General features: G+C 42.2%; 1 protein-coding gene across 2 annotated transcripts in view; it reads right to left on the reverse strand.

Moving 5' to 3' along the window:
- The window catches only part of ankrd12 (ankyrin repeat domain 12), a 29,379-nt gene extending 8,244 nt beyond the window's left edge, over nt 1–21,135 (reverse strand). The window contains exons 1-6 of one of the 2 annotated variants that reach the window (XM_035171331.2): nt 20,424–21,135; nt 4,693–4,806; nt 3,230–3,380; nt 1,676–1,747; nt 1,152–1,286; nt 28–231 (exon numbers count right to left, since the gene is read on the reverse strand). In XM_035171331.2, the coding sequence (XP_035027222.1) occupies nt 28–231; nt 1,152–1,286; nt 1,676–1,747; nt 3,230–3,380; nt 4,693–4,752 (622 nt within the window). In that variant the 5' untranslated portion in view covers nt 4,753–4,806; nt 20,424–21,135. The remainder of the gene's footprint in view (nt 1–27; nt 232–1,151; nt 1,287–1,675; nt 1,748–3,229; nt 3,381–4,692; nt 4,807–20,423) is intronic. The other variant, XM_035171333.2, reaches the window with a different exon arrangement.
- Nucleotides 21,136–22,235: the final 1,100 nt, after the last annotated feature.

Here is a 22,235-nt window from a genome sequence, read left to right on the forward strand (position 1 = left end):
TAAAAATCACTCCTCCGGTCATCATACCTGCAAAGTCTTTGACGTTGACATCAGCTCCGAGGCTAATGAGCTCCTTAACTTGCTTGGCGTCTCCCCGGATGGCTGCCATGTGGAGGGGCGTCTCCCCTCGCTCGTTCCTCTTGTTGACCTTGTCCTTCTGTCGGGATGAGGCACTGCTGGGGACTTTCTTCTGCACAGGGGTCGTTTGAGAGGGGTGACTGGGTGTAGAGTCTGGGCACAGGCAGAGAGAGAAGAACTTCATTGATGCTCAGATCAAAAACCTCTCATATGTTGAGATACCAGGCACTTGGTAAATTGATTGAGACCGATTGGGAATTAAACTCATTTTTACAGGGAACCTTAAAGACTTTCATTGCAACTACATGTTATGTAGCAGCTCAACATTCAGGGAAATTAGCTTATTAACATTCTTGCTTTGATAGATAAGTTCAATACCAATCAGTTATGCATTTAAGGTAAACATTCATCTGCGCAGTCACACCGTTAAACGAAAGTAATCTGGTTATGTGGCTGACACGTGTCGAGCAAAAAAGGACAAGAAACACAGGAACAGGAGAGAGAAACATCTGCACAAGGGGAAGAAAGTGTAGCAGAGAGAGGTGACACGACTGCTGATTTGGAAACGGCTCAGGTTTCTAAAGCTGGATAAACAGCTGACACATCTGTTGCACGATACTCAGGCAGCCTGTGCCGACAAAGACAGGAAATACACCAAAGCTCGGCGACAGTTTTGAAAGGAAATTTTACCATACTGATATACAGAGTATATCAAAAGCTTAAGTCTACACAACTCTCACACTGTTCCTTTAATGAGCCTAGCGACCACAATGACACTGGCTTTAATAGAAACCCAATATCCTGTGTTTACTTTCATCTGTACAGATTCATTCTCGTCTTACAACCGATCTGAACATTTCATTAAAAAGTAATCTCAGGCAATTAGCTCGGTTTCATATTGGAAACAACAGTTACAATAACACAAAAATAACACAACTTTCTCTCTATTGGAGCAAAACAACCTGGAAATATTAGAGTAATCTTGTTAAAATGCTCAGAAACATGAGTCATCCAACAGCAGATTTATTCTAAGCCATGTTGCGGATGTGGCTAAAGAGGAGAGGCACACAAACCTGGACTGTTGGCAGTCATCTGCATCAGGAGAGCCATCTGTTTGCGCTCGGACAGAGGATACCCAAACAAGAGGTTGGGAGCCTTCTTGCCCCCAGCCTCCTTTTTCACCTTCTTCTTGTCCGGTCCATCTTTATCTGCAAGACCAAGAGAGAGTTCAGACAAGAGTCCACAAAGGATCATTTTGTGACAGCAATTTAATCATCAGTGACATTGTTTTTCCTCCTCCCCTTGTATCTGTTGAGCACACAGAGAAACAGATGACAAGCATGAGGTTTGAAAAAGACAAAACTGCATTCTCTTAAGTGCAGACAGCTCTCCTCGGGCCCCCAACCCGTCTCCGTCGGCCAATTGTTACTAAACACAAACATGCGTGAGCTGAACCAGGGGCGGATGCACATCGGAAAACACACACACATGCATGTGTGTGTGTGTGTTCACAGCAGCATAGTAGTGCAAAGTGGGTGAACGTGACTCGAGGAGGACGACGAGGGGGGGGGGCTGAGGATCGGGCTGCAGCGATTACCTGCGTATATCCTGCAGGGAGGCACTAATCTCTCTCCCCAGGTCTCACTCGACTGGCCTGGGTCTGAGTCATCTACAGTGCAAAGCAGAGAGGATGGGGAAGGGGGGAGAGAGGAGGGAGGGGAGAGCGGGGGGGTCGGAAGGGTGGGAAAGCACTGCATTAACGCTCGCTCGCTCTCTCTCACTCACTCTCACCCTCCGCATCTCACATGTTCTCAAATACAAACAGGAACAAAAAGCAAACTCTCATTCCACGCACGGATTATGAGTCATGGCAACAAGGGACAGCGGAGGAGATCCAGTTTGAGATGGTCAGCAGAGTCATTGCTTCCCTTCTTCCTACCTCGCAGGACCAGAGCGGCTCCATGGAAAGGCTTTGTTGGGAAGACAAAACCACTCTGTCCATGCTAGTTTAGCTTTAAAACCTGTGCAACATAAATTATCCTCAGTGAATTCAAAATGAAGGGTTCTGGTCTGTTAGAATGACCCCGGACCACACAATGAAAATCATTATGTTGAGTTTTTCTCTGCAGGAGATGAAGGCACATGTGCAGTCTGTATTATGAATTACTGTACTTCATTTACTGTAATTATGGCTTCACAAAACAATTAAACTATTTTTAGGTCTCAAATCTGACGTAAACATACAATTAGACATCCAACTACATGATGGAAGCAGAATAGTCTATTTACACAAGAGGTTAGATTAAGACATAACGTCTCCAACGTGAAGGGAAGCTTTTTATCGTGCACACAGCATCATTATCATTGCAAGTCCTCTTGCAACTGCGTGGACGACGTAAGATCTTTAAGTAGAAGCCTGCCATTGTAATTATGTTTTCCTTTTATGGGAATATATTTGGTAAAAAGATAAATACCAAAAATGTTGAATCCCTTTCTCAATACTTTCCGACATTGTCTGGTTCCTATTTACAAAGGAATACTGGAGTTTTAGCAAACATTTCTTAAGACTTTTCCTATGATGACATGACCCAAATAAATTTCACAGCCTTATCAAACTGTGGCAGGACAAATACGAATATTTCAGCCCAACGCAGTCTCGGTAACTACTGGGAAACACGGTTCCAAAACAGAGAAATAAGCTACATCAGGGTTTTGCCTACACAGAAAATACTTATTTGAAGGATCAATGTATTGTTGATTCTGGTCTATTCATGAGATTGTTGACAATGACAAAAATATAGAATATTACCAGCCTCCAAGGACTGGGGCTCTGTATTTTCTTTCCATTAAAACGTTGACTGACAAACCTCACACAAAACTACTAATGTGGAATTATTTCATCAAAAATAATCTACACATGATTGTATTTGCCCCTTTTCCTGAGCCTCGTTAAAAACCTAATTTATTTCTCGGTGTCCCTCGCGACAGACCACAACTTTATCAGCACGATAAACAAATCTAAACTCATTGACCTATGGACAGTCCCCTGGTTCAACAACAGGCCACCAGGGGGCAGTGTGGGGACATGGCAGCGGGCCAGCAGGAGGCTGTTGGAGGAGGAGGAGAAAGGAGGAGCAGCAACGGTCTTTACCAGTGTCTGAGTCTCGCTCCTCTGTCCGGGGCGGACTGGTCGTGAAGGAGAGCTTGCGCTTCATGGAAGACTTGGCTTTCCCTTCCTTCCCCAGCAACTCACTCCGGTCCAGCTTTGGAGTTTTGGTGAAAGGGGACAACTTGTCTTTGCTCTGTCAGAGACAAGGAGGAAAAAGAACAAGAGGAAACAATGGGACGTGAAACACAGCAGAGGTGTGGCCACATTTGAGACTGTGTGTGTGTGTGTGTGGGCCTGTATATGTAAACAATGCAGTCATGACAGAGGCAGCCCCATTTGAAAAGCCCTGTTTACAGGCTAGAAGGCAGAAGGGTTGAGATTAGCATGCAGGCCACAAATCAGTTGAGAGTTAAGCTTGCTAAAACATGACACTAACATAAAGTGCATGTTATTACATTACAGGGTGTGTTGTGTCTTCGATATTGTGTTGATCGTGCAGGCAGCAGGTTTGTCTGCATGACTCATAAAAATATTCCCAAGGCCAAGTCTTTGGCAGGTTAAGATGTATAAACAGATTAAAATGGTACATTGTTTGCTGCAGTGTGAGAATTTCCACAAGTAAAGTGAAAGACGCATTCTCAAAATAGCGTTGAACAAGACTGTAAAACAAAATGAATGTAAGCGATTAAGTGATAAGCAGAATAGTTGCTTATAATTTCTCTTTCATTTAGAGCCTGTGTGATATATCGACTGGCTGACGATATCAGCTGATCAGCCTTTCACAGATATATTGATATCAGTGTTTGTTTGCTGCATATGTGCTACCTTTTATTTTATAGAATAAATCCTTTCAGCTCAAATAAAAAGGATTTCCTCCAGAAATCAGAAACATTTCACACGGATCTTATTTTACAGAAAATGTAGAATATAAAGTTAATGTTTAATGCTTAACCCCACAAGTGACCGATCTCGCTGCATCAGGCCTAAACAGTAACATCTTGTTTTATCCCAAAGCCTTTCAGTTCCAGTTACTGGGTTCTAACACTGATCTGCAGATAAAGCTTTTTCAGTTCCATTACTTTCAGCAAGATGCATTCTACGCGCAGGAAAATACATTTTCTGGCAGAAGGAAAAATTTCTGCAGTGTGGCGCTGCTTTGATCTCAGTGAAGCAATGTAGCAGCTGTGCAAAGAGTCTGTCTGTCTGGCAATGTTGAAAGTAGAGGAGAGTGAAGTTGAGAGGTGCTTCTGCATTCAAACTAACAGCAGATGTAAAATGTCCTTCTCATTTAGGGAGAATGGATAATTAGTAGTGCTAATACAACAATGTTGGGTGGGGGGGGGCTTCAGAAATGTAGCCGTTTTATGCTGAGTCGGTTCGGTGCAAGTAAATATTTAATAAGCGGCCCTCAGACAGCATGTTGCGTTAAACAGACTCTCGTCTCTTCTAATCAAATATGATAGCTTCAGTGTCGACATGTATGACGTCTGCTTGTGTTCACATACCTTCTTCCCCGCCTGCTTATCCACCATGGCTCCATCTCTGTCGCTCCCAGGTTTGGCCATGGTGCGGCACCTGACTAGCTGTGACAGCTACAGCGCAGTAGGGTCATCATGCACCTGGAGACAGACAAACATCCGCCATAAGACTTCAACTCTGCCACATCACAGCAGGTGACGGTGTTTCTCTAGACACAGGCAGTGTGTAGACCAGACAGTGGGAGGACATTTTTAAGCACAGGAACTTTTAGGGGTGACATATTATGCATCATCATTTCTTCCAGCGCATGGAGGAAATGTCGGGCTCCACTCTCGCTCTCCCTGGCCGTTAAACGTGCCTTATTCAGATGTCACGTGACATCATGATGATGCAGAGGTATCAACCGGACAACCGACGAGGGGGAGAGGTGCTCCTTTACTAGACTTTTTGGCTTTTAACTTAGAAGAAATTCTTTATTCTCTACACAAAACCTATAAACACATTAGAGGAAATACGCACTGAAAAAGCATCATGTCTCCTTTAAATGAGAATCCTTCAGACCCATAACAGGCTCGACTGCATCACAGAGGAAACTGGAGCCGACCCCAGGTGTATAAAACACCACGGCTACAAAGTGTAACTCAGCTGTGTTTCAGGATGTAGGATGAGTGGATCACTAATCAGGGATTTTTATTCAAAGTTCCATTCCACAACAGCAGGAAACAACTACACAAAGGCAGCATGAATCACAACTTTAGGAACTGAGAGTTTCTGAGAGGAAAACCTCCCCCTGCATGTTGTCACTCATCAGCGTAACCAAGCTTCCCTCTGATGTGGTCTGTGTCAGTGTAGTAGCACATGCAGCGGAGTCAATGGGGGCACTGTGCACGCCTGCAGTCAGTGGAGAAAGCACTTAGCCGAACATGCACATGATGAAGCCTACATGTGTCGGTTATCTTCTCGCGTGGCGATTTATAGTCATAAGAAATACCTTGAGACCTTTCAATAAACTTTCCCTGCAGTTTCTTTTTAAACACTCACTCATAATTAGTGTCTGATTCAACAGCAGACACAGAATCTCTTTACACTAAGAAAACCCCACAGTTCCACCAAAATGTTTGGGACAGCCCCATTACTCAACATGCATCCAATTGCTACTCAAGTATAATTTCATAAAGTTAACATGTAACCTACGAAGAAGAGCACCATTATTGATTCTTCTGTATTATTCTAATTAGAGTGAGTGACCCACATGTCTAAAAAATACAAAAACTTTTTCCATCAGTTCTGGGGATTTCTTCCCCTTGTGCAGCTTGTTTTTAAAATCAGAGCTGAGCACTGGTTTGATTAACCAAAACGAAAGTAGACAAACATGTGATAGTGACATATATCTGTTGCTGGAGGATAACAGGATACTAATGGATTTTATCACTCTGCTACACATACATAAGCCCCCTTTTAGGCATGGACTCTGGAAAATTGGGTCCGGTCATTTTCTGTAGTTTACGTCTCACGTATGAAGAAAGCAGGAGGTAGATTGTTAAGGTCAGATATATTCACAACACCAGGAAGATCTCTGGAGCGTTGAGGTTAGGGGGAAGCGTCTGGGCAGAGCATGCAGGAGGCAGGACATGACCCTCATTGGTTCACTTTGACATTCTCCTGAGGTTTTACTAGAGGGCAACTGACTCAGACGTTTGCAGTCTCACATACAGCACCTCTGGTCAACTTCAGGAGAATATATGGAGCTAAGTGTTGTAAAACAATGTTAGAGTATAGGTCCAACACATATCCTGAGAGTTTTACCCTGAGATCAATTGATTACCAATTGTAATTTAATCAAATATCAATTTGCTTGTCATTTTTAAATAAAAAAATTGAATATTCGCTCTCACATGAGCACAAAAACATGAAGCTAACCTAAATACCACACTAGCTTAAGTGCAGTACATTCAACATTAGCAAGGGGGTTGGTATGCCAACCAAAAGAATACCCTGGAAACTAGAAATAAAAAACATTAATGTGAGCAGCCTCTCAATTACGATTATCACACAGACGATCAAAAGGAACAAAGTAATGAGTCACCGGAGTAAAATATGGAGCTGATAACTGGAGAATCAAACATGCCGGTTCTATACACGGCACACTCACCAGTTACAAACTACACTGTCATGTCAGTTTAATCAATCCATGCCTATGTATGACGCAGAACTGAAAACATACTACCACTGGAGCTAAATAGATCATAACAAACTGCAGGCCTTCAGTTACACAACTGTCATCGTGATGGCGAGCAATGTCTGGCATTTCATGCTCGTCACTTTCACAACTTTGTGGCCCATCGAGGATTTATGTGAAAGCCACAAATCTTATAAGTTTAAGAAGTTAATGTGCTGCAAGTCAGAGGCATAAACAAAACAACTGCTGTGCAGCACATTAAGAAACTAAAATTACTGCCTTGTAACTGCTCGTCTCAGTCAACCAGTCAAATTGCAGTTTACGTCCCTCTGTGTTCATACTCGTATGCACGTAGTAGTTAAGTTTGATAAAAAAAAAAGTACTATTTACAGAATATTATGATGTCACAGTGACGTTTAGCTTTGACCTTTTGGATATAAAATGCCACATGTGTTTTGTTAAGTCATACTGGCCATGACCTTTGACCAAATTCTACTCAGTTCAGTGATGAAATTACCTCAAAGCTTTTCTGAGGTATGACATTACATTGACCTTTGACAACAAGAATCTAGTTCCTCTTATGTATAAGTGAACTTTTGTGCCAAATTTAAAGAAATTCCCTCAAAATACGTTCATGAGAACGGGATGAACATACAACCCAATAACATACTGCTTCCAGCCACAGTTAAATAATGCCTGAAGCCCTCCTGGTCTGCATGTTATTTTATTTTAAGTGACTAAACATGCAATTAATCATGCTGTTGCAATTAAATATATAAATATAAACACTACAACCTGATTATAATATTTAATCTCATTAGACAGCAGGGGTTATTTTAACAGTCACATGCCATTTGCCTTTCCAGCCAGAATTCACTCATCCTTTTTGTCTGCACTTAATCGCCATAAATAAAAATGACTAGACTTCTTAAAAGGAATCCCACGTTTTTGTTTCTTCGGATATCTTTACAGCCTTTGCTGATCCCGAGTAATAGCACAGTGTTGACAGGTATCGTTTTTCTAGCACACAGCCCTGCTACACAGCTGAGGCCAGTGAGAGGTCCATCATTAGTCAGCAGTTAGCCAGTATGCAGCAGCATTGTCATTCAGCCAGCTGAAAGGAAGAATTGAGCAGCCCACGGTGAACACGCTGGTGTAAAGAGGCTAGTGTATCGAGGGTATTAAAGCAGTATGGACAACCCGGGACCAGACCAGAAAACAAACGCTGACAGGACTCCAATCTGGCCCGGAGACGAGGCGAGGAGGGTGTGACTATAATTACAGAGGTATTTGGGCACTCGCCAGTTCGGCATTCACATTCGCTGCGTTTCATGAGCAGCTCAGGGCTGCATAAGCCTCTGCGAGCTCTGCCATTATCCTTGGGCTGTTTCAAGTCTCGCTCAAACCCCTGCCTTGATGACTACTAAAGTTCACAGCAACTAACACCCAGATTAGTTTGGCATGGGACCCAATACAGTGAAAACTGACTGATAGCAACAATTACCTAACCCACTTATCACCAATGAAACTGAACAGTGCAGAATCACAGCTGTAAACTAGAGATGCACAACAGAGAGAGATGTGACAGTAGAGTCAGTCACGATGGCTGGTTCCCTCAGTCTTAACATCAGCCATGTGGTAAATAATTCAGCAGCTAAGGGGAAGACACAAACAAGAAAAATAACTAAATATACAAAGACTGCTACTAATCATTATTCTTATCAGTTAACCAGCCAATTACTGATCATCTGATCAAATAGTTATTTTTGTTTATTAGAAATGTCAGAAAATATTGAAAAATGAGAGCCAGAGACCAAGGTGACATCTACAGATAGCTTGGTTTATCCAAACTACAGATATTCAGTTTACTACAAGATAAAAACAAAACCGGAGCAAAACCCCACATCGTAAAAGCTGAGAGGTTTTAAAATCTGACTGAAACTATTATCGATCAATCAATTTAATAGTAAGGCTGGACCAACAAATTTTGTTTGATTGTTTCGTTTGTCTTCAGCTTTATTAGCTGAACAATTTAGTAATTTTCTGGGTTCCCACTTTCACTTTCATTTGGAGCTTTTCTTTAAAAAAAAATTTGTTTGGTTGGATAAAACACCTTTGGTTGGATAAAACAAGACATTTAAAGAGATCAGACGGGGCTTTAAGACAGAGTGATGGGTCGTGAATGATTGTATCTAAAATAATTACAAGCTGCAGCTGTAATTAATGGACCAGTTGTCTTGGAGGATGACCAAATCATGCTGGTTATCAGGCTGGGTGTCATTTTGCTTTTTCAGATTATGCAAAATATGACAGGGCTTAAATATTATTATCTTTTCGTCTCAATATATGTCAGAATTTTTCAATTTCAAAACTTCCACCATGCATAAGCCAAGTCCGTGAAATCTCAAGTTAAGTGTGCTGGCGGCGCTGCTTGTCCTTCTGAGAAGCAGATGTCCCTGTATTTATTTATAACCTGGTGTTCCTGCACTAACTCCACTGGTTCCTGGCTAACAACAATAACAACCATTTCCCTGTAGTGCATGATCATGTTGGCCCTGACAGCAGAGTGGCTGCCTCAGTGCGTGCCCTTGCATGAGTCTATGTGTTTGGGGGTTTGGGGAGTGCGGTGGGGGCTGGTGTGGAGTTGTGTGTTTGAGGTGGATGAAGCGTGTGTGGTGGAGGCCTAGCCGAAATGGATGAGGAGCACGCACAGTATGGAAACCTGATCCAGTGACTGCAGGATGGGACCGGGAGGGAAGGGGGCTAAGAATAGCACAGAGCCTGACACACTGGGTACGCCACCACTGCCGCCACCAACAGCAACGGCAGCTGCAACGGCAGCATTACTCCACTACAGCTTCCAGAGTCAGAGCACGGCCTGCTGCGAGCTCTCACACACACTGGGTGGAAAATACATGTGATTTTACCCTGGTCTCCCATGTGGCTGCACATACGACTGCACACACAAAGGAACTGACGGAAAACCAGCTCTGAATGCATCTCTCTAGTCAAAAGGTTATACAGGAGTGCAAATAATTCAATTATTAACAATATCTGAAATATATAATGAATCTGACGTCTGCATTTCACCACAAATATCCCGAAACATGCTCAAGGAGACACACTACACTTGCTGCGACAGTAAACAGCCAGTCACGTGGTTCTGGTCCTGTATGCCGTCAGGCTAAATGATGGGGGAGGTCTCTCTCAGCTGCACATCCACTCCAAACCTCCGTCTCCTCCTCCTCCTCTCTCTCCTCCCCCTAATGGGTAGCAGGACAAAGCCATGCGCAAAAGGCCCGATTACAGAGACTACAGGAGACAGGCAGAAGAGGCAACAATAACCAGCAAAGAGCCAGCCATCTTCAGATCACCCACCCAGATGACAACCCACACAGGCAACCAGCTGACAAATGTGTACTATATACCTTTTTATATAAAAAGGCAATGAATACATACCTCACAGTATGTTTTAAATATAGCTATAATATGCCTATTAATGTCATGTTCAATAATTTTCCCATTGGCAAGACAAAGAAAACCCCTAATCTCAAACATGTCAGTAACATAATGAAAATGTTAAAGAGAAATTATTAATTTACTTATTACAAATATGTGTGAAGGTTCCGTTTATTCTCAGTGTATTAAATTAACATTGAGGTTGTGAGTTATTGTAAAACATTATAGTCTGGTAATTATACTATACATAAAAAAAGATCTGGTAATTTGTGATGTTTTCATTTGATAAAATACTACTGGATTAATCATGGATGAAAGTAATAGTAAGCCAGGTTGCTGTGTTATTGTATCTAGAAAAAGACACGATACCCATGAAAAAAAGCTTTATGAGCCCTAGTGCTCAAAATCCACAGATTATTTATGTATAATAACAATAAACACATGTATAAGCCGTATCTAGTTGTATAGTTTGGCTACATTCATGCAATCCTCTGATTAACTGCACACCAAATAAAATTTCCAAATTATGTGCAGCTCTCCTTCTCCAGTCAGTGGTTGTTCTGAACTGAAGGCATTTTTCAACATGGACAAACAGCAAGTGACACTGAATCCCTCAAGGCATCGGTTCACCTCTCTCTACCCTAACCCCAGACAGACAAAACGCGCCTCGTCCAACCAGAGTGTCTGGCCTTCATTCCAGTTGTTGTTGTGTTGCATAAATGCATCAGCCAGAGATCTGGTTCCTCCTCCACGTGGTAAAGCCATGGGCTACTATCGCCAGTAAAAAGGTGAGTAAATGTTGAACAGGAAACAGTGAACTGGTGCCAAACATTCACAGAAGTTAATAAATCTTGCCAAGATGCCAGATTGTTATTTGAATACTTCAAAGTATAGGACAAAGTAAATTTTCTGCCCCCTCTATGCTTCATTGAGCGTACTCCTCTAATTCATCCAAGGACAAATCATGTTAGTTTAGGAAAAATACTGACAAACAGCCAAATTTTCTGGCTTAATTCATAATAATCCTAGCATTAAGCTGTTGCAAGACCCAGACATAATGTACTTTGTGCACTAAATGTGTATTCTTATGTAAGATTGAGTGCTGAACTGTTTCACAGCCACATCCATCACTCAAAAGCTTCCATAAAACAGGAATAGCCTTAAATTCAGAAGGGAGAGGCACAGGGCACGACTTGCACACAAATCAAAAGCCTCATAAAATGGTTTAATGTTTGTATGCAGGAGGCGTCAATAGGGTTAAGTTTACTGGCAGCAGCAGAAGGCTCAGAACAGGATTCACTGAAACACGCCCATTAAACTGGTCCCAGAGTCTGAGAGCCTTAAGAAGCCTACCGCCACCACTCTGAATGTAGGTTAATGATCAGATGCCCAAGCAGCGGACAAGAACAATGAGGCCTTTACTGCTGATTATGGGTTAAAACGGAGGGGGGCAGGGAACGAGGGAGGGATTAGAGCAAAGGTTAGGACCTAGGCGTGTGAGCGTCAGGCTCACATGACTGGACCAAACACTGGGAAACTGTTGCTCAAGGAAACATCAATATACACTGAAGTAGTAGATTTCGGCATCAAATTCTTAATTAGTAAAATACCGTATTTAGCACTGATTACTTTTACATGCTTGTCATTTTGGTATGTTTTAATGGAAAAACATGGTTACTCTTCAAGTAATATGCACACATGATAAACTAACTCAAAAATACTGATGTATTGATACTTATGGAAAGTAAATGAATAAAATCTGCCTCATCATCTTTGGACCCATTTCCTCCCTTCAAACAACACCTACCTGTTTTTCCTTTCAACAGAGGATACGTTGATGGCCGTGTTAAAATCTCATGGAAGCAGAGAAGTCCCCTGCATGACTAAAAACAAAACATCCGCAGCCCACAAGGTGTCACAACCACAAGGAATCCCGTCCAGCGGCTTGCACGTGAGCACTGAGCCGGCCTCAGTCTAAAAAAGTAAACCATGGGGGAAATGTTGTGTCAGTTCTCATTATGACATTGAAGACAAGAGTCCATCTACACCTGCCACATCCAATTAGACTTGAGATGTCGATCGGATCACAAGCCCGACACATGGTAAAACAACAGCTTTGCAGTGCAAGAGACGGTGGCGGGGCCAGCGCGTACAGGTTGACACAGCGTCTCCATCGTCACACTGGGAGGAACATGCGGACCACTAAGCAAACACACTCACTGAACAGCAGTTATGCAGCATGACGTTCAGCAGCACTTTCATTCAGGTGTATTCACCATTGGGGCTTCAAGAAGGTGCAGATAAACAAGTCGTACAGTCAACAAAGCACACTCAGCAGGTTAGCTACGAGTTCCTTATTGTGCACATGAATAACAGAAAAAAATACTTCTCCTTCTGTTCTTGTTGCTCAATGATACAGACCAAAAAGATTGCTTTCCAATAAAACTGTGTAAGGCTTACAACTGAAGAGAAATGCTGGTAAAAACAAAATATCATCCCAACGTTTCTTTAGCTTTTACTTTACGCCTCCACAAAACACAGGCGAAACCTAGTTTCACAATTCCACCACGTGTCAGTCTCTTAATACTGTGCATGATTGATCTGCAAATGAGCTAGTCATAAATTTAACTGTAGGAAGAAGAACAAGACATGAATAGTACTGACGCAGCATCACCACTAAAGCACACCACTGTTGATGACTATTCAAATATAACCACATTTCTAAAGTTCAAGGTCAGGGTAATAACACGCTTTCTACTGAGAAATGAAGATGTAACCAAACAGCCCTCAGTCCTCAGAAAGCATGGTCACTAACAGAGCCATAATAAACAGGATATGATTGTTTTCTTTGGCATGAATAAAGTGAAAGCAGCCCAGTACTAAAGAAAGCATACTACACACCCATTGTAAAATTGTCTCCCCCCCCCTCCAAACTATCAACAGGCACAGTTGTCTTTCTGATCGGTCATGCAGAAAGGGGAACTGTCAGTGTTCATTTTTTTTATTTGAAAATCAAGACTTTCCCTTTACGTGCTTCTCCTTCCCACTTTCTGCGTTGTCATGCTGTTCTGAAGGGAGGGTCACACACTCTCAAATTGCCAGTCTTGGTGGATTATCAAATCAACATCAGCCGTTACACGAGGAGATACTGCACTGAACGCACCAAACAAAACAACGCTCTGCACACATTCGGCTGCTGGCAAAGGCTAGCACATGTTGTGTAATCAGGAGGCCCCGCCCTCTCCACACACAGATACACAAACGTGCACAAACGCACACTCGCTGGGCCTCTCCAAGACGCAGATACTCAGCTGGTAGAGCGGATAGGTTCAGGCATGGGTAGAGGTAATTCATATAATATACAGCACTGGTGCTTTTCTCACTTGTTTGAACTGCGACATAATAAATGTGGTTGACAACCTGAAGCAGAAGTGATATAAAGCAGAATATTCAGCTGTCTGGAACAGAGGGAATTAATCTTTTCTGCCTTCCTTGCCTTCTGTTTAATACAACCTTTCCAAATGTAACTTGTGCACTCCAGGCCAATTCATCTTCAACACGACCATGTGAGGAGGACTTCTTAAAAAAAGAAGAAGAAGAGATTCACAAGCATCCGGGATTATAAACAGCAAATTGACACCTGCCGTCAGTTTGCTAAGAGGAAAGAGGAGTAAAACACAAACCAAGACCGTTTGGGGGGGGTTTCCCTAAGAGATACAGCCCTGGTGTGATCACTAATAACAAATTATGAGGAACTACATTCATAGCATTGTGGCGGTAGTTAACGGCCAATATGCATGCAATAATTTCATAGCTTTACTCAAGCCAGGATGAATAACTGCTCTGTGTTACTGCTAAATGCTGCAATATGGCATTAAGTAGACCAAACCACAAACATCTCATAGCCAGATGGACAAAACCTGAGCACAAAGGTGAGGTCTAGTAAATCACACAAGGTTTTAGGCGACATCTATACTAGAAGGTTTTAGTTTTAAAACTAAAACAATCTGTCTACACCAGGAATTCAGCTTCCAATCAGTAATTATCCCCGTCCTTACCAAAACACCTTAAAACATATGACCATGTGCGTACACTAGTGATTGTAGTACTACTCTGCAGTTGGTTGCCTGGTTACAGAAAATACTAAGAACAAGAAACAACAATGGTGAATAGTCAAGAGCAGGGATTTCTTTTCTTGGACCCACGATGAGGTGGAACTGTTACTGACATTAAGTGTTAACAACATTTTGCATTCACCGCTGGTAGTCGAGTCGTCACAGATAACAACCAATCAGGAAGCGAGCTGCTTCATCATTACCAAACATCTCCATCTTCAAACTAAAACATGGCCAATGGGGTTTTAAACTTCTGTTTTAGGCATTCAAAATCTCTGGATTAGCAGGCGTCAACCTAGCAGCAACAATGCTAAACCATAGTCCACCATTAATAATGTGTAATATTATATAAGTATTTCTGTCTTTTCATGTAGAATGACTGCCACATTGTTCCAATTCCACAGATCTGCATTTATGCCCCACCACCTCATTGTGAAGGTACCAACAAATAAAATTAATGAAGTTCAGGAATCGTGACAGGGAAGTATCCGGTCTGTTAACACATGTAATAAATAATATATTATTAAAAAAAGATCTTCTATACAGATAAACATAGATATGGATCTACAGATAAAGCATGTGTAGCCTCATCCATCCATCCTGAAACTAAAAATCAAACCCATCACAATGAGAATACACAACTTTAGCATATTGGTAATACTGTACGTCCTTACATAATTGTTCCGGCTGTAGAGCACCTTGGTCAATACCCTATTCTCTCACTAAGAGGCTTATAGTCTGTATGGAAAGGCTATAGCAGCCAGGGTATGGTTCCTCAGTTTAACATACAACAGGCCCTCTGTGTGCTAGCAAGGAAATCCCTATAATACTCATAAAAAAAATAATTTAACCAATTTTCTATTCAAGTGTGACTGGACAGGTTGGAAAGACTGTTAATGGGACATATTTCAGAATCAAACTGTCCACTATGCACCCAGAAGCTGGATTTCTTTTCCTGTTTTTGCACATCCTCCCCTGCTCGTATGAACATCTGAGTCATCTGCACGTGTAGAATTTGTGTGACTGCAGACCCTCCCTCGTCTGATTTTCATGCTCTGGCAGAAATTAAAAAGGAGAATCAGATTTTTGAGCATCCAGAGCTGTCACTCACTCAATACATCCGAGTGTGATCAGAGGATGAATGTAAGCTCAAGACAGACGGGTTTTAACTCACCAAATCTACTCCCTAGCTAAATGTCACCATTTTCTTAAGACCAGCACCATAGCAGGATTGGAATACACAGTTATCCTTCAGTGTTTGGATTACTAATTTGTTCATTCACTGATTAATAGGCTATAATTTTAACGATACAAGGTATTTTAATGTTGAGAGAAAAGATAAAATTATCTCAAAATGACTTCAACTAGCAACCCAAAAACAAATATTTCACACAGGAAAGCAAATACCTCTTGGTTTTTGTGAAGCTGTAACTGAACCTGTTAAATTTTTATATGAATTGACAGATTTTCTGTCAATCAACTAATAAATTAGTAAATTATAAATGTCATCACTGTATCAAAGATTAGATAAAATCATAGTACATAAAAAAAACAAGCTAGAAAGAAAGATGAATCCCAAACCCAGTGGATTTTGGCACAGAATGATCACATAAGTGAGGAATCTTAGCTGGGTAGTTTTCAAAACTGGAATTTCTAACATGCAGCTATGCAGATCCTTCCACCAACCCAAATAGATCGCAATTTCTGTCTGCGCTGCACCAACAAATGACAAGAGACATGCTGTCCAAAGGATGTGAGGGCAATAAAAACAAAATCTCAAGTCTAGGAGAAGTGGGGAAGGGTTATAGTGAAAGAAAACGTTTTGGAGGTGCAACTGACTCATGCTCAAAATGACTCAGCCAAGGAAACACTGCTAGGAACTACGACGAAGAGAAAATGAACCTATTTAACTGACAAATGTTGCACAACAGGTCACATTCTGTTGTAGAAATATGTTTGACTTGGATGATACTTGCCAACTGGCTGGTGGTCATCAGTCAAGGCCGGTCGATGTTTGGACACTGACTGTTGCCAAAGTCACCCTACTCAAGTGGTGTACATAGAGATTTAATGGTGGCATTAGTCAGTTGGCCATGACATTCAAAGGCACATACTTTGACAGCAATATTTCGCATTGGTTGCAGCAGCACCATATGGCACAGCTTGTTGTAATATCCCTTTAAAATACATTGTGACCAAGCTATCAAGGGCAATTTAGATTGGCAGAAAATCCCTGATGTTCAGAGGGAAAATGTTGCCGGTAATGGCAGAGTGGCAGCCGCCCAGATTAAAATGGACAAAGCTTCAATGTGTGGTCACAGCCTACATCTGGCTATATGTGAGCTGTGTGTCCTACAGCGGAAACAACTAGTCGATTAAAGAAATCAAAATAATAATTTGAGTTTTGAGCAACATTGTCTCATTCCAGCTTCTCACCAGTGAAAATTTGATGCTTTTCTCTGTCTTTACGAAAATACATCGGAATATTTTTAGGTTTTTGCGTGTTGGTCCTTGAAATCATGAAATTTGATGAACTCACTTTATACTACATGGAAATTGTATTAGTATTTTCCATTGTTTTTATTGCATTTTTAATAATGTGTATGATTTATTCATTAATCTAGGAAATAACCAGCAGAAGAGTCAATAATAACAATAATTAGAGCTTGAGAGTATTCCAAATGTTGTAATTAGTTCCATAAACATTAACTACGCAATACTTTAAACCTTATGTACAGTTTAACAATGTACAAAGGTGTTGCATTGTGCTGTTATACAACACTTTTTAAGTGCAGTGGTCCTGACCTGCATTCCACCTTTGTCAGAAAGGTACTGGTTCAACCCTAAAAAACAAACCACAGAGCACTATGTCATGTCACATTTTGCACTATATAGTATATCCTCTCAGCTGCAGTGCTAAAAGCAGCAAGTTAGCGTAACTACTATTGAACCAGATGGTGATACAGCCTCCTCAAAACAACTACAGTTCCATGAAATGCTGAATATTCCCATGTGTACATTTAGGTTTTTAAATCACCATTGAATTAACCCATAAAAATAGTAAATGTACATGTAGCGCAACAACCATTAGTCAAATCAACGCAGAGGTAACTGACATCTATTTATGATAAATGATTAGTCATTCATGTCATCTTTTATGCAAAAGTGGCAAAAGTGGTCTTTTCAGACACTTAATTATTCTAATTAAATTAAAGTGAATATCTTTTGGTTTTGGACAATTGGTCAAGCAAAGCAAGATGTCACATCTGAGACACTGAAATTGTCAATTTTCCTTATTCCCTTAGATTTTGTGGTCTTCTGATATTTTGTATATTCATGTCGTACTTGGCGGGATAGTCTTTTGGTAAGTCAACGACATCCGCTAACGTGTCGAATATCTTATCAAAAGAATTGAATAAAAATCTAATCGCAAAAATGTATAGAATGTCTTACAACCTAACGGCAGCAATAGATTAAAATAGAGCCTTTAAAATACAAACTTGTGTAGAAATCAAGATTATTTGATGTATTCACTACATCCTGAAGAGCTTTCAGCTTCACAGAGGCTTATGTAGAGCTTTAGACATGAAGCCTTATCTATACACTAGGACAACCATAAGAGTTAAACCGAAAGAAAAGCATTTCAATTTCACATCAGGAAAGACGCTCAAGCCTGAATGCCAAAACTCAATGCCAGAAAATATCCAGGGGTATATTCCAATATGAATTCAGTCCTAACCCCATAGTCACAGTAAAGACCTTTAGACTTGTGGTAAGTCACCTTCTTTCTTAGCCAAATAGACACCTGCTGCATCCTCAGTTGTCATGTACTCTTGTAGGATCGTTATCCATTCTCACGTTTTGTTTTGGAACCATAGTTGGCTATTTGGAAATTACCAAAACCTCATCGTGGAGAACAAAAGACAACATACTGAGAGGAGCCCAGAATGCTTACGTTTAAGACACAATTATATAATAGTAGATTTAACAAAAATCTGATATCAATGTATTCAGTTTCTGAATGACCCTAAGTATTTTTTGTCTGCAAACATTTTTGACTACCATTTATCCCACATATAGAATGAAGGAATGAATACTGTTAAAACAGTGATGAACCCTTAAATTCAAGCTCTACTCTCCCCTTATATTTAACTAGCTGTTGGGTTTTAGGAATAATAAATAAAGGTCTAATGAACAAGATTCCTTCTAAAGCACTTTGTAATAACATAAATAATTGAGATAGTAAGTCGTGTGTCTTACATTAGCAATGTCAAAACATGGTGTGTCATGGATTAGCACCTTGTCTCTGGTTTAAGTTCTGATAATGAGTGAAATGAAAGAAAGCAAAACTCTTGGATTTCCATGGTACTGAGCAAGGTTAACCTTTTACAAATTAAAAAACAAAGCCTGATGCAGGCAAATGGCCGAATGCTGGCTTTCACAAGCCAGTACGCAGTTTCCCTTCAGAGGTATCCAGATGATGTGTTGTAGTCAGACACCTCCTGTAGCATTATGCCTCCAGTGACTGATCAAATGTTAGTTTTTCATACATTCTAATAGAGTCCGGGAAGATAACCAACTCCTTTTCTTGATATCGATGATTTAATGAAATAGTCATTCACCAAGCATGGCAGGATTTACTTAATTCTGACCTATTTGCCACAATTACTGTGTGATTCAGCCACAAAAAGCTGGACTGTTCCCCTTGTGATCACAAAAGGAAAAAATGTAATGTTGAGATCACAAAATAATAATTACATAAATAGAAGAAAACCCAGTCAAATGGATATGCTGCCTCCCTTTTCCTAACCAACGAGCAGGGATGTGTATTTTTAGGCTTTCTTTGCTTTTCCTTTAGTCAAATTTTGTGGTATACTTCAACTACACAATTTGAATTAAGTGCTTATGCTATTTAAATAAAAAAAATATCTCTGCTTTCGACACGTAGTCATATTAATTTCAGATGCGTTCGAGCTGCTTGTTTTGTCTTCTCCTTCAGAATATTTATACTACACAAATATGTGTAAGAGCATTAATAATATTCACAATACTACCATGATTTTGTAGATCTAGTGGTGCATGTCTGTACTTTAACTTGGAGGCAAGCTGTATGTGTGAGGCTGACGTTGTGTTGCTCCAGTCGTTGCACCGACAGCCATCTGAAAAACAGGCAGCTTTTGTGTCAGAGGCAACACACCCCCCAAAAAATGTCACCGTCGCTGGGGGCTGGGAAGGGAATGAGCTCCCGGTTATTCGAGCCATGCTAGTTCCCTGTGAGCATTAGGGAAGCCTAACTGTGAATTAACCCGAGATTTGAGAGGTGGTTCTCGCCTGGAAAGTGTGTAAATAAGCGGCGGCGGCTGGATCGTTGCAGACACCACCACCCACCTCTCGGTAATGTCGCCCTCCTTCAACACACAGCCCCGCACATACGCTTTTAACGATTGGATGTAGTGAATAAAACAAGGTAGTTACGGTAAATGTGGGGAGGGGGGGATGTAAGTTCTGGTTCTTGTTTTAACGGTGATATCCAACACGAGAGCTCCGAACAGGCTGAGACAAAAGCCCCCTGCAGCCCCTCCGCTGCCCTCACAACGTCCCCCTCCCCTCCCCAGCGCTTAATCTAGCTAGCTAGCTCGCTCCCAGCCCCGCACGGGCTCCCTCGGCTAGACGGGGGCTAAAAAAACCGCTCGCTCCGCGTCGCCCCGACATTTTCCCTCTCGCCTGCCCCCTGGACCCTCGCTTCACACGCGGGGGACTCGCGGTCGAAGTCCCGGTCGGCGCGGGGCGAGCGCTCGGCGTGTGTACGCACGTGGCGCACGACCACACCGAGGAAAACACACAACATTCCCCCTTTATTTCGCACGCACTTTACGTCAGGTTAGCTTAGCGCTGCTAGCCCGCCCGCTGTAGCCGCTCGGGCTAACCCCTCACTCGGATCCAAAACCCCCCCTTTAACGCTCCGACGCGACCCGCACAACGCGACCGCGGGCCGGGCGCTTACCTTCAACCGGGGTTTCGCGTTGCCGCCGCCGCATCCGACCGTGGGCGAGCGGTTGTTCCCTGGATCTCGGACGTTAACCGTAGCCTACGGCAGCGTGACGTTCGTCTCCGGGTTTGAAAACATCGCAGCCGCTCGTTCCGTCCTCTCCGAGAGAAGCCTGGCAAAACACAGGAGCGCGGCGCTGATTGGCCGAGGGGGCGTCACGTGACACGCCGCGACCCACCGGGCTTATAAGGCGTCCGTCCGCTGGAAAAGAGCGTAAAGATGGGTACGTGTCAAACGACTTCAAAAGTTCACGGTACCGCTAAATCTGCGCGTTTAACGCGAGAACGCCCCCCAGCAGCGCCATTATCAGCGGGTCGTGTTTAGTGTGTTGGCGGCGGGAGGTGAGTGAATCCGGGCTGGAGGGGAGAGAGAACGGGCACGGGAACGGGAACTTGACGTCATCTTTTCCGTTGCTGTGTTGCGGTCAGGGCGAACTTTCTGGAACATCCCGGTTACCGGAGGAATGGCGGCCGTTTGTAGTTTTAATTGTTTTATTGCCCCCCTGATCCCGGCTACGCAGTCGGGCGGCAGTTTCGTTCATGACACGATGCGATGGCGTAAACTCGCCCCTTTCTGCCCGCCATTTTTTTTTTCTTTCTTGTTGTATCGGAAAGCTTGGAAGCGGTGGCGCAGTGACATTTGCATCATGGAGGATTGTACGCGCATGCGCGGTGGTGCAGGATGTTCCGTGTTGCGGAGCAGGCTTCAGGAAGAGGGAGAGGAGGAGGGGGGGGCGGCGGCGAGACACGATAACGCCACCGGGGCGAGATGGAGGAAATGTCGGGAGGAGAAGCTGCGTGATGGCAGTTAAATACAAGAGAGCTCGACGCGCTGCACATTAACAAAACACATGCACAATTAAGAATTTGATGACACGTGCGCTCTAAAAAAAAGTCACAACACACAATTGTGAAAACGACAACGGAAATGTTTCCAGGGGACCCAGAAAAGTGCTGCACCCGACTGTCGTTGCAATGCTTTGTGACGTTACTGTGTGTGCAGTAATGCAGTGCATGCAAATGTAGTATCATTCCACATACTTATTATTATGCGTAGTTCTTCTGTCACACATTCGTCCCGCTACTCCTCCTGCGGTTTTTGTCGCACATGCACAAAACGTGCGGCTCGGTGAGATCTGTCTATTCTAAGACTTTCGCCAAACGGTTCGCTCGTAAATTCGTAGATCAGAGGAATCTTTGATGTATCTGTCAGTTGCAAAGGTGACGAGTTCACCTTTTTCAAGTATCTCAGTATCTCATTCTCTCTCTTAAACCAGTCAGTCTGTGTGTCTCTCTCAAACTGAAACAGTGCAGACACATTCAAAATTTCTAGGGAGGAATTTTCTAGTTGAAGTCTGCTATTCGTCAGTGGTGATGTATCCTCACAAAGCATTGGACATAGACAAAGTATTTTATTAGTTGCAGCCCAATATGTAATAATATGGCATGATGTATTATTTTGTTCTAATAGTTCTGCAAATATTTTCTAACCTTTTATGTTTGGTGGGACTGGTATGGAAACATGTGGTGTGCCACAGTTGCACAATATAGAAATAAAGATTTGTACAGATAATGTTTTAACGTTTATTGAATTATTACTTGCTCTATTGTTTCAGCTGGTATATTGAATAAGTGACTGGTTATGTTGTGATAATGACTCTTCAGAAGGCTTGTGTAGGATTGTTTACAAGAGGATTACACATAAATGTCATTGACAAAGGAAACTAACATAAACGTTTCCTCTTCCACAGCATCTTGTATGCGATAT

Source organism: Hippoglossus stenolepis, chromosome 11 (genome assembly GCF_022539355.2).
Source record: "Hippoglossus stenolepis isolate QCI-W04-F060 chromosome 11, HSTE1.2, whole genome shotgun sequence".
In the NCBI taxonomy this organism is placed as follows: domain Eukaryota; kingdom Metazoa; phylum Chordata; class Actinopteri; order Pleuronectiformes; family Pleuronectidae; genus Hippoglossus; species Hippoglossus stenolepis.